Consider the following 11,974-nt stretch of genomic DNA (forward strand, 5'->3'; position numbering starts at 1 on the left):
ACTTCTGATGAAATATGTATTTTAGTCAAAGAAACAGAAGATCCTTGAAGAAAAAAAACAAACAAAAAAAAAAATTGTTCCCCAGGGAGCACTGATACTGACAGAGAGAGAGGTGATGTGTTGAGTCCAGTGAGACAGCACAGCTGGCTTGAAGGGAAAGGAGGGGGAGGAGCCAGCAGTGGGTGATTGTTCACATCACGTCTTTCAAGAGAAGACGACTCTATCAAACCGCCACCCCCAACCCCACACACACACACACACACACAAACTCACACTGTCTTTCATCAGTCAGTATGTGGCAGTGACTGTCACACACTGTCCACTATGCCTCTGCCTGTCACACATGCTCCTCTATTCTCCTCTCCAGAGATTCAGAGAGAATGAAGACACTGAAGTATTGCTCTCGGATTTGCTTTGTCCATTCACCATTTCACACACAAAAGACTTTCTTCTTCCAATGGACTTAATCCCATTTCTTGATTTTTTAATAGCACCTATCATCTCGCAACAGCTGTGCCCTTTGGGTGAGTGAATCAATGCTTGCAGAGGGGCATGAAATGGAGCTCAGCACTGACATCTGTTGGTTGCTGGCAAAACAAAACCATATTCCCATGAGAGCACAGCACAGCACTTTAATGTGGTGATGCAAGGAACGGATGAGAGTTAAGATAACACGAGGACATCAGCTCAAAAAGTTTATTGGCCCTTACGTAGTGAAGCACAACAAACAGAGATGTGGTGTAACTGATGTTGTGGATGCAGGAAGATTAATTATCTCTTCAGGCTTATTCTAAAATGGCAACAAAAAAAAAAAAAAAATGTTCTAGAAAGACAATATCACGTGATGTAATGCACGATTTGTTGGAACAACAAGGTACAGATGAGCGCTCTGTTATTTTAAACATCTCCTACTTTCAAATACACAAAGGCCAGCTGATTAAAATGCAGTAAGAATGATCAACTTCACAGACCTGTTATTTGGACACATCCACTTACTACCTCAGATTAAAAAAGAACTCTCAGTTCCTAGTTTCACCACTGACGATTATACGTGACATTTTATAGTGTTGCTCAACGGCTTGGTTGGGTCACCAGGTTAAACTTTACAGTTTTCGAACATAAAGTACAATAGACCAAAACAGTCAAGGTTAGAAAAAAGAAAAAAAGAAAAAAAAGAGTTGATTTCAATACTGAATAAACTAGATGTGGATTTTTTTTTTTTTTTTTTAAAAAGGTAACTTCTCACACATTTCTATCAGAAATTAATAACTGGTGATAAACAAATGATGGCAGACTTGAAATCCTATAATTGAGAGTCATTTCTCATTGCTTCATTTTCAGGCAGCAGTGAAGCATCTTGGCAAAAGCTTTGATCAATAATCGCTTTGTTTTCAGCTTTACCCAATCCCAGCCTCTTCTTTAATAGTTTGTCCTCATTATTCAACTTTGTCCGGATTGCAGTTTTTATTTGGCTGCTATCAACGCCGAACTTGGCTGCCACATGATCTGTAAAAAGAAACATCATCATCTTTTAGTTTTCAAGTTTTAATCTCCATTTTGCTTTATCAAATTCATGTATAATGAGCGGGACTGTGTGCTTATAATTCAATGTTACGCAAATGTTCTTTATCTTACCAATTATACTTCTCAAGATGTCAGGTGGGAGTTGAGGCTTGTGACAATCCTCTCCTGTGAAGGTGTTCCTCCGGCCCTGCAGAGAGTGTGTGGCCAACGTCTCTCTGTCAAAAAGTATCATCAGCAGCGCTGAAGTGTACTTCTTGTAGTCTGCAATCTCTGCAATGCGCTCATAAAGATTTTTTGGTACTCGAAGATTTTCAGCGAGAAACAGGAAGTTGAGGTCGTCCTGAGGGCAAAAAAAGAAAAAAATGTTAGTTCCAAGCACTAATGAGTTTAATCTTCACCAAAATTGTAGTTATTAGAAAACAAGGAATATTTGAGGGGCTGACCTCTGGGATATTATGGACCGCTCTCATCTCTGCCTCAGGCTCAGTCAGGAAAGAGAGGGTTTCATCTTGAGAGTTTTGTGGTGCAGCTGTTGCCTCTCCTCCCTGGAGAACGTGATCCAGGGTGACTCGTAGTTCATGTGCCGTGTGCCTCATCTGCATCATGAGAGTGTTCATCTCTGCAAAAAGTGTCAAATCAGGTTCGAAATGCTAACATCAGAGCGGGAATATTCAAGCTGGAGTGCAGGAATTTCACATATAAATGAACGTTGGTTAAATTCAAGCACTTGCTAAATGAGCTCCCAAAAAACTGATTATTGGTAGCAATGTAGCAATGTGCTTTACGTCAGCCAGCAATGATTGGTTTGCCAGAGCTGAAGAGGGGAGCAACTGTAGCAACGGAGACAGAGTAGGCTACAGCAACTAGGAGTATAATACAGCCTATGGCGGAAAAACCTAGGAAGCGTCCAAGAAATTTCTGATGCTCTAAAGAAACTCGCTGCTCAGAGGCGAAGGAGAGGACAAACACGGATTACCATTTATGTGGTGTTTCCTCATTGGAGAGCACTGTTTGTGTAATTACTCTCATTGCCAGAAGGGGGAGACAAAAGTTCCGCACTGCAGGTTGAAGATTACTGTATTGTAAGTGTACAGCCTAGCCTCAGAGCTGTAGTCTGGAGTTTTGGAATAACATCATAAATTCTAATTCCCCCTTCAGAACAACCAAAACTCTGTCAAAGAATATAGTTTCACAATTTGTTTTTCATGCAACTGATCAATTACATTTTTATCTTTACTTACATTATTATCCAAATGTTATTTCTAAGCCTTCTCTACACCTCTTTACTGGTATGTAATTGTGGTGGAGAATAATAAATCCCCTTTCTTTAATTTGGCCAGACATTTAAAGATTTTCAAATTTCCTAGGAAAATTTCTAGAGTGATCAATATAATTCAGTACTGATTATAAGTAAAACAGAAATGTCCCTGGAAGAAAAGCTCAATTTAAAGACATTCATTCATCAATTACTGGAGACTTGATTATCAAAGTATGTCACAGGGAATGCGCCACTGTAGAAAAAATTTCAGCTGACTCTCTGGGTTACACTACTGTTTAATTACAACTATTTAATTGTAAATCTTAAAAATGTCATTATAATTAGCATCAATTAACAAGTGTAATTTCCAGGAACCTTCTTGGAAATTATTCGGAAACTATGGACATGTAAAATACCTTTATTTTATTTTATTTCTTGTGCTTAAACTTTTAAGTTGTTTTAGTCAAAGAAAAAGCATCAACCTTAATGAGTCAGACATGTTTAATCATAGAATGTAACCTCCTATTCATGACATTAAATCCTCACATTTAACAAAAGTAAGAGAGAGAACATGACTTCAGTGTAGAGGGGGGCTATGATCAAAATTAATCACTTACAGTAATTTGACTGTGTGGCCTTGACAGATATATTTTAAGCATATTAATTAAATTAACAAATCATCTTTTTCCACCCACCTTTCAGCTCCCTCAGCTCTCTCTCTGCCAAAATTCTACACCTGCGTTCATACTTGAGTTGTGCCTGCAGTTGCTCTATTTTCATGAGGAGACTGATGGTGTCTGTTCTGATGCCTGGACTTGCAACATTTTCATCGTCAAATTCAATGGTTTCACTCTGTCAAATGAGAAGAAATTATATCAACGCTCCCATGCATGGTAAGGTAAACAGCTATTAGTTTAAAGCACAAATAAATAATCAAATCTCTCACCTCGTTGTTGGGAAAAGGTGAGTAGCTGGGCTCGTCAGCCAGCCTGTACTTATCCTCCACTGGATCACAGCCAAACTCCTGTGACTCTGTGCCGATCTTTATCATCTTCATTGGCGGGTGTGCTGAAGTCGTTCCAGCGTCTCTCTTGGGTGGCATGGGGATATAATAAATAAATAAAAAAAATCTGGAGAGAGCAGAGATGTGGTCAGTTGACTCATCAAGGGCTGCTTTCCTGCACAGGGTGAAGTCAAACTTTGAGTCAAACTTTTTCAGTTGTCTTGTTTATTTACGGTTTCTTTGAAACTCAGTCATGCGACACAATAATGAAAAGTTAGTTCCCATTGCACGCCCCCACCCCCTTCCTCCTCAACCCCACCTACTAGCGTCCGGATTGCCTCCACCTGGAGACAGTGAGTGACACAGCCTGTCTTTCAATACATTATCAGTACATGTGATGTTAAATGTTCAGAGGAGGCTCACCTGGCCGTTCAGCTCGACTTCAAGGATAAACTGTAACGACACTCACTGAGGACAAAGACAGCGCAGTAAATGGAAATACTGCGTAGTAGAGGAAGTAGTAGTACTACTGCAGTAGTACAGTACATAGATCCTCATACAACTACGGTTCATTTTGAACAGCCGCGCAAAACGTTTGCGGTTAAATATGTGTGAAATACTGCCTCTATATTTATCTTTTACTTTATATGGTTCACATATATATAAGATCGTTGTGTTGAGAAAATTATATTTTTACAATTATGTGCGGAACAATTGTGCGAAAACTTATTCCCCGAGGGAAGTATTTTCCCAAGTACAGTTTCCTGCTCATGTAAATTCTTAATTTAACCAATGGGAATTCACAATTTTAACAAAAGGCGGGACAAAGCAAAGCAACCGTTAATATCAACCAATCAGCGTCTGTGTTCAAACCTAACTTGAGTATTCTGTTCGGTTGGCGTGTACCCATGTGGGTTCAGTGTTGACTTGTGGAGTTAACTCGTATACTTTGAAACGCTACGTGTGGTGTTTCACCATGTCGTCGTCTTTTTTTGTAAAGACAAAAGAAAACCCCAAATTATCCAAAAAGGGGAAAAATACACTGGTGACTAAACGAAAGGTAAGTTAGCTGGAACCTTAGCAAGCAAGCTAAACCAGCAGGTTAACTCATGCGACTGACCTGATCTAATCTGCTGTTCAAACGTCTTTTTACACTGTTTCAGGAACGAATGTAACCTTTTTATTTATCGTTACAAACCCTCTGTTTTCTCCTGATGCAGGGTGATGGGGATTCTGCTGCCAAGAGCAAAGTGAGGGCGAACAAGCCCACCTCCAAATACAACGAAGAGATTTCCAGCGACTCTGAGACAGAGGGGTGAGTGTCTGGTGTGCTCACTTGAGGTTGTGCATCGATGACATGGTTTTCTAGTAGCTGTGAAGTTATTATTTTTCTTTGCTCAGTCCCATAGTGCCCAGGAAGAGGCAGTCCAATGAGGATAATGAATATGCGGAAACGCCACAGGAGAAGAAACTTAGGTTAGCCAAACTTTACCTTGAACAGCTAAAGGACGAAGGTAAGCCTGTTTTATCCATGCGGCATGCTGGTTTAAAATTACAGTCAGTGTGTATGTACTGTATTTATTGTGGGATATCTGTTCTCACCAGAGGAAAGAAAAGCAGAGGAAGACGACTTTGAAAGTGACCTGATTGCAGGAAGACTTGAAGAAGAAGTGGTAAGAATGACTTACATTGTGGAATTCATATGTAAGATCATTTACCATACATTGGTCTATGTTATTGATCTTGGTGTGTATGTGGTTCTCCCCAGCTTGAACAGAAAGGAAAACTCCAGCGACTTATTGCCAAAGATGTAAGTGTGGGAATTTTCATTTCTTAAGTTACTTTTACATGGTGGGGGAAAAGTGTTTATAAATAAACTTACTTTTATTTGATGATATGCATTTTAGCTCATACCACCAGATGCTTCAGAGATCCGAGTGTTAAGAGGACACAAACTTCCAATTACCTGTCTGGTCATCACCCCTGATGACAAGTGCATCTTTTCTGCTGCCAAAGACTGCTCCATCATTAAGTGTTAGTATACAGTGAAATACTGAGACGCCTTTATCTTATAGTTGCGAAAGCACATAATTTGATTTTGCAGACTGTGATCAGTTTTGTTTTTCTTACAACTTCAGGGGATGTTGAGAGTGGGAAGAAATTGCATACAATACACGGTGGAAGGAAAGGTACAGAGGATCGCCATGTTGGACATACAGCCCACATCCTGTGCATGGCCGTATCATCAGATGGAAAATACTTGGTGAGTAGTGTTCTCTCAGTATATTCTGCTTTTGTCCGTTTTTTGGGAAACCTGCATAACCTGAGTCAGTCTTGCCAAGAGCCTCATCATATGGTAACAGTGCCCACTTTCTCCACATCTTTTTAGGCCACCGGAGACATGAACAAACTGATTATGATTTGGGAGGCAGCAACGTGTAAACATCTTTATAAATTCACAGGACACAAAGGCCCTGTGTCGGTATGCTTTCCCTCTTTCTCTCTCCATTGCATACATCTATTTTATTTTTATTTTAACAGGTACATAGACTTTACCGTAGTTCTGAGATCTTCCTGTGAATTATATAAATGTCTTTTTCTTCTCAGGGTCTTTCATTCAGGAAGGGAACTCATGATCTCTACAGCGCATCTCATGACCGCTCAATCAAGGTCTGGAATGTGGACGAGAATGCATATGTGGAAACTCTGTGAGTAACTGAGAAGATCATTTGTGTCACTGCCAAACACTTGCATTTGTCTTGAATATGTGAATTTAACTGTGATTGTCAATCTCTGTAGCTTTGGGCATCAGGATTCTATCACAGGACTGGACAGTCTGAGCCGCGAGCGCTGTGTGACCGCGGGAGGACGGGATCGCACCGTGAGGGTGTGGAAGATAGCCGAGGAGTCTCAGCTCGTCTTCCACGGCCATGAGTGAGTCTCTTCCTGTCTGTTGGCCATATTTTTCTAGTAGCAACAGAATGTTCTACTGAAGCCTCCTGCTGCTGGTAGAATATAAAGTAAACTGTAGTGTGGTGTATGGTAATGTACCATAGTATACTGTTGTGAAGTGTAGAGTAGTATAGTACACTATTGTCTAGTGTGGAAGGCTGTAGTCTGGTATAGTTTACTGTAGTATACTATTGTGTAATACAGTATACTTTAGTGTAGAATACTTTAAGTTATTGTTGTATATTGTAATGTAGTGTAGTATACTATAATATCCTGACTGTAAAGGCAAATATCAGTAATTACAGAAACAGTGAAGTTGAGAAACAAGATTGAATTCTGAAGGCTTGTGACTTTTTGATTACTTACCATTATCCCTCTAGAAAGCATCAGTAGCAATAGTTACTGCACTCCAGAGAGCACTTGGAACGTGAAGTGTCTGCCTTTTTCTTCTTCAACTTTGTCCATTTGAAACAACTTAACAAGATATTTTAATTGATTAGATTTAATTAATTAAGTGATTTAAGCTCAATCACATCAAATCTAATGAAGTTCATTAGAGTGAGAGACTACAGTTAATGCACCTCTGCTAAGCTAGAGTAATTAGATTCCAGCAGGTCTAGTTTATCTGGTGTTGCTCCTGTTCTCCATTGTGATTAGCTTTAGCTATTGTTTTGCCATTGTTATTTTTGTGGTATGACAAACTCAGCTACCAAGATAATGGACCTCTGTTTTCTAAATCTTGCTACTTTTACATGCTTTTTTGGACCAAATATGTTGCTACCACATTTTGGTTTTGCAGCGCTGTAGAGTGGAGTGTAATATATTATAGCATAGCGTAGTATAGGTTTCCAGAACAAAAAGAAAAATCTCCTGAATTCTATTTAATTTTCATTGTCCAACATCTATAAAGAATCCCAGAACTTTGTGAAATCAGAATAGTTTTATTTGATTCTGCAGAATTGATTTTGGTAGAGAACAAGTGATTCTATTCCTAATATTCAAGTATATGTCATAACCTCCTATGATGCCTACAGAAAGACTGACATCATCCGCTACTTTATTATTCTGTCCTCCTACAGGGGTTCGATCGACTGTATCCAGCTCATAAACGAGGAGCACATGATAACAGGAGCTGATGATGGGTAAGACATCAGTTGCAGTTTAATTTTCTGGGATCTCATTGTGCTTACAGATCCACTCATGTGTCTCCTCCGTGCCCTCTCTCAATTTTCTGAACGACCTCAGCTCCGTGTCTCTTTGGAGCGTCAACAAGAAGAAGCCTCTCAGCACCGTGAAGAAGGCTCACGGTTGCCATGGTGATGCAGAGCTGCAGCAGCCTCATTGGGTCGCTTCAGTAGCAGCGCTTCACAACTCAGATACCGTCGCCTCAGGTGCCTTTGGCTGTGAGAGTCCTCCTTGCCGTCCTTTTACTAACACACGTTGATATGTGTAGGACGCATTAAATTAACCCTTTTTACTGTTTTGCAAATGTAATCAACATAATTAATGCATTGGTCCTGATCAAGTGTCCTACACACTTACAAATACAACAGTGGGTTCACTTGTATTTACATAAGCTGTACTTATGATGCTCTGCTGTCTATAGTTAACAAAGTAACAGTGGTTCTCCTGTACAGGTTCACACAACTCACAGGTGCAGCTCTGGAAGTGCGGCCAGAATTACCGTGGGCTGGAGCCTCTATTCAGCATCCCAGTGGTAAGCTCTTACCTGCTCCTCTCTTTTGTAAAAAGGTCACATCTGCATAAGATGTGTGTGTATATACATCATTTCCAATACTTTCCTGGCAGCTTCCTCATTTGCCATTTCAAAATATCTTATTTTGTCTCTCCATCTGCTTTCACTCTCAGCCCGGTTTTGTCAACAGTCTTAAGTTTTCGAGCGCCGGTCAGTTCCTGGTGGCAGGAGTTGGACAGGAGCACAGGTAACTGAACTAATGCTCATGTTTCCTGTAGAGTTGCCATTAACTAATTAATGTCTGTAGAGGTTCACTTTCAGTGAATTAAATGTCCACTAGATGGCAGTTTCAATCAATTTATCAGCCTCTGCCAAATGTGATGAAAATGCATTTTACTTATATTGTTTCAGAGTTTTCTGACACAGTGCAAAGACATCAGTTGACTGAATGACACTCAAGAATAGTTATTTACTTTGGGAAATGTATTGCTTGATAATGTATATGTTAGGTCTTTTTCATTTAGCCGAATACAAGAAAATGTCTTTTAAAGATGTTATGTTTTATTATTTACAACATAAAGTGGATAATTAGAAACCTGCCACATACCTGAAAATTAAACAGTAAAAAAACAGTATGTGACAGATTGTAAGGTTATAGATTCTAGCTCACTGGGATAAGATTAACTCTCTTCACTGAGCTCAGTGTAAACAAACATAATTTTCCAACTGTGAGATACAGACTAGATAAAGGTAGCCTGCATATGCCATAGTTGTGAAGTCATGTTGCAGAGCTCACCAGACAAGTAATTATACTATATATAGCCATATTTCATGCTACTCGCCCGGCCAGCTCACCGTTCTCTGAATGCGACATCAGTGGTTGTTAGTGACCTTTTAAAGAGAGTTTCACATCTGATTTGATGAATAAATTGAGACCCATCTGCACAAATCTGACCGTAATCTGATTTAAAACAACTCAAAAATGTGGTTTAAATTTGATTTTCAGATTGAATTCATTACAAGACCTTTTCTGCTGCCTGAAGTTAATAAAAGCACTGATCATAACCTGAAGGATAGTGACTCCAGTCATTTCCAGGAACTTGTGTAATACCCCAACCATCAGTTTCATCAGGTCAAACTGGGAGCTGCATCCAAACTTGACTTAGGTGGTATTTGCTCTGACGTCAGTGTCTGAAGGACATTGATTCACTCTTTTCAAACAGCTGGTATGGAGAAAGGTTTGAGGCGCCGCAGGGAAATGTTTAACCATTAATGTTTATATTCAGACATCTTCATCTTGAAACTTAACTAGAGTCTGAAACTGCAAAGCAGAGTGCATCATAAAACAGGATTTTATCCCTTTTCCTTTCTGTTTCACATTTTGCTTCTGATTCTCTGATCATGATGTGGTCTGTTTAACCTTTTACCTTTGACTCTCCATTTCTGTTTGCATTTCTTCAGGTTGGGCCGATGGTGGAGGCTAAAAGAGGCCAAGAATGGGATCTATGTTATTCCTCTCAAAAGGAAACCTCCTAATCCAGAGGAAGCAAAGATGACTGAGTAGTGGACTGTTAAGTTTCTATTCTTTTGTAAATTAAAGTTTTAAAAACTGCTTATGTATCACTGTTTATCCACCAGCTTATTTTGTATTTTTAAAAAACTCCTTTGTGGAGTGAGTTGTTAATACAGGTGTTGGCTGTGAAACTCAACCCAAGATTTGTGTCTTGTCATCTTGTGATCCATCTATTTTGACTTAATAATATATATATATATATATATATATATATAGCTGACAGTTTCTCTGTCCAAGTGTCTGGGAAAAGTTAACACATTTTTTTTTTTTTCCAACCTGTAGCTGCTTCTCTACAGGTTATTGTCGGCCTGTCTGAGCCAAACGTAAAATTGCCATTAACTGTACAGGAGAATCATTCATCTCTGTTGATAGAGCACCTGCAGGATCATTTAAATCTTACAAAAATTTAACTGACAAAAGAGGTTTAACAAGAATTAAGACATTAAACAGCTGGACTGAAACAGGGCATATCAGATATTGGGTAGCTTATATGATTTGACTGTAGCTATGAATAAATGGAATTTACAGTAGCATAAGTGTACTGAACTCTTTTAATTACATTCAATAGAGTGAACCATCAGGGTAACATACTGGGGAATATTAGCCATTATTGATGACAATGTTATATCAGAGGTGACAATTAATTAATTAATTAATTAATTAAAGCCTGTTTAATTTTGCATTTGCACTTGCTTCAGTTTTCCTGCAGGTGTCCTCTTGGGCTTTGGCAGAAGTGTAACTCCTTTTCACTGGTTCTTTTATTCATCATATATCACGTACATAACATAGATGTTAGGAGGGAAAAACAATATTTCTATTTGTTTACAGTCAAACATTGACAGTGACAGTCCATTGTGAAGTCTGAGTTGACTGCAAGTTCACTATATGTACATTTAACGCACAAAAACAGACCGGACAAACAGTGGGCAGGTTGTTTACAGATGGTTATTACAATTTAATATCAGGAAACTCCAATCAGTATAAAAGATGAAAAAGTCCAACTTGGGTGAATACTTTTTTTTTATAGGCACTGCACATGTATAATTTCACATACTCAACTAGTAGTTACATCAGTAGTTATAGCTTAGAGATCTGAGCACCAAATACAAGTCTTGGTATTAGAGGAGAATCAAAACTCATGCTGCACCTGTTGGAGGAAAAAAAAAAAAAAGTTAACGCAAACTTAACATCTTCAGCTTCACCTTCACTTTTGTTTTTTGTTTTTTTTTAACTCTGGTAAAATTAGAAGAGGCAATCCCATGAACTGATTCAACTAAAACAACAGACATTTTAAAGTAAGTTAATTTGGTTTTGAAGAGGACAAACTCAAACCCTGTGTGCAAAAAGCTCATTACTATTGTCTCTGAATAGCTGCATTTAGTTTGAATAGTGTCAAGAACTGCAAGTGTGGATCCAAACACTGCGATGTTTAATCTTTTAATATTAAAAAAACATTTTATTTACATAAATTACAAGAAAGCACACACTGTTACACCAGTCTACATTAACACATGTCCTTTATATTGTCTAGTTGCCTAGTTTTCATCACGTTCACTATTGTTAGTCACATATTTTGTTTAACAGAAATGGCTAAATTTATTTCATAGCATTTTTTTTTTTTTTTTTTGTCATTGTCTAAAACATTTGGATAGATTCACAGCACTCTAAGGACAAGATAAGAACAGCCTTTTGTTTTGTGTAACACTATTGCTTCACAACCACCCATTTGACAACAAGACTCTTTAGGACAAGGCACGGTGCATGTAATCACATCTATCTGTAAACCAAAGAGATCACAGCATATTAAATCTATACAAAAAGGCTTTACATTTGATACATACTGCTCGCTGTAGGAACGTCATTTAGCTTTCACAGTCAAAGTTACCCTAGCCACTGTCAGTCAGTCTACCCAGACAGAGTTATCTCTCCGCAGCAGCATGTTGGATGGCATAGGGAGGGAAGGGGGAG

The 11,974-nt window shown here is 38.8% G+C and overlaps 2 protein-coding genes and 1 long non-coding RNA gene across 4 annotated transcripts; 1 reads left to right on the forward strand and 2 right to left on the reverse strand.

The window, feature by feature from the left end:
• Window positions 1-500: 500 nt before the first annotated feature.
• On the reverse strand, window positions 501-4,341 carry LOC111222810. The gene is made up of 6 exons (XM_022746663.1): window positions 4,209-4,341; window positions 3,729-3,912; window positions 3,478-3,634; window positions 1,968-2,143; window positions 1,636-1,864; window positions 501-1,506 (listed from the first exon to the last, which is right to left on the reverse strand). Exons 2-6 carry the CDS (start codon window positions 3,882-3,884, stop codon window positions 1,304-1,306), a joined length of 921 nt encoding a protein of 306 aa, XP_022602384.1. The 5' UTR covers window positions 3,885-3,912; window positions 4,209-4,341; the 3' UTR covers window positions 501-1,303.
• A 339-nt stretch (window positions 4,342-4,680) lies between these two features.
• On the forward strand, window positions 4,681-10,169 carry rrp9 (ribosomal RNA processing 9, U3 small nucleolar RNA binding protein). 2 transcript variants are annotated; one of them, XM_022746665.1, is made up of 15 exons: window positions 4,681-4,845; window positions 5,006-5,100; window positions 5,187-5,299; window positions 5,391-5,458; window positions 5,554-5,595; window positions 5,693-5,819; window positions 5,924-6,048; window positions 6,175-6,267; window positions 6,393-6,493; window positions 6,585-6,719; window positions 7,817-7,879; window positions 7,983-8,140; window positions 8,375-8,454; window positions 8,607-8,680; window positions 9,895-10,169. In XM_022746665.1, the coding sequence occupies exons 1-15, from the start codon at window positions 4,762-4,764 to the stop codon at window positions 9,995-9,997; spliced, it is 1,461 nt and encodes a 486-aa protein (XP_022602386.1). In that variant the 5' UTR covers window positions 4,681-4,761; the 3' UTR covers window positions 9,998-10,169. The 2 variants fall into 2 exon arrangements, with proteins under 2 accessions (XP_022602386.1, XP_022602387.1); XM_022746666.1 differs by having other exon boundaries at window positions 7,983-8,128.
• Window positions 10,170-10,263: 94 nt separating this feature from the next.
• On the reverse strand, window positions 10,264-11,974 carry LOC111222813. The gene is made up of 2 exons (XR_002665150.1): window positions 11,848-11,974; window positions 10,264-11,153 (listed from the first exon to the last, which is right to left on the reverse strand). It is a non-coding gene; the product is annotated as an uncharacterized LOC111222813 (long non-coding RNA).

This window comes from Seriola dumerili, unplaced genomic scaffold, assembly GCF_002260705.1.
Source record: "Seriola dumerili isolate Sdu_G_001 unplaced genomic scaffold, Sdu_1.0 BDQW01000109.1, whole genome shotgun sequence".
NCBI classification, from domain to species: Eukaryota; Metazoa; Chordata; class Actinopteri; order Carangiformes; family Carangidae; genus Seriola; species Seriola dumerili.

Bases quoted from the DNA above. Each gene is read 5' to 3' on its own strand.
- LOC111222810 (XM_022746663.1), bottom strand. From the start codon at position 3,884: ATGCCACCCAAGAGAGACGCTGGAACGACTTCAGCACACCCGCCAATG. The intron at 1,865-1,967 runs GTCAGCCCCTCA...TTTTGCCCTCAG, and splicing joins CGGTCCATAATATCCCAGAG to GACGACCTCAACTTCCTGTT. The intron at 1,507-1,635 runs GTAAGATAAAGA...TTCTTTTTACAG, and splicing joins CATCTTGAGAAGTATAATTG to ATCATGTGGCAGCCAAGTTC.
- rrp9 (XM_022746665.1), top strand. From the start codon at position 4,762: ATGTCGTCGTCTTTTTTTGTAAAGACAAAAGAAAACCCCAAATTATCC. The intron at 6,494-6,584 runs GTGAGTAACTGA...CAATCTCTGTAG, and splicing joins AATGCATATGTGGAAACTCT to CTTTGGGCATCAGGATTCTA. The intron at 7,880-7,982 runs GTAAGACATCAG...GAACGACCTCAG, and splicing joins ATAACAGGAGCTGATGATGG to CTCCGTGTCTCTTTGGAGCG.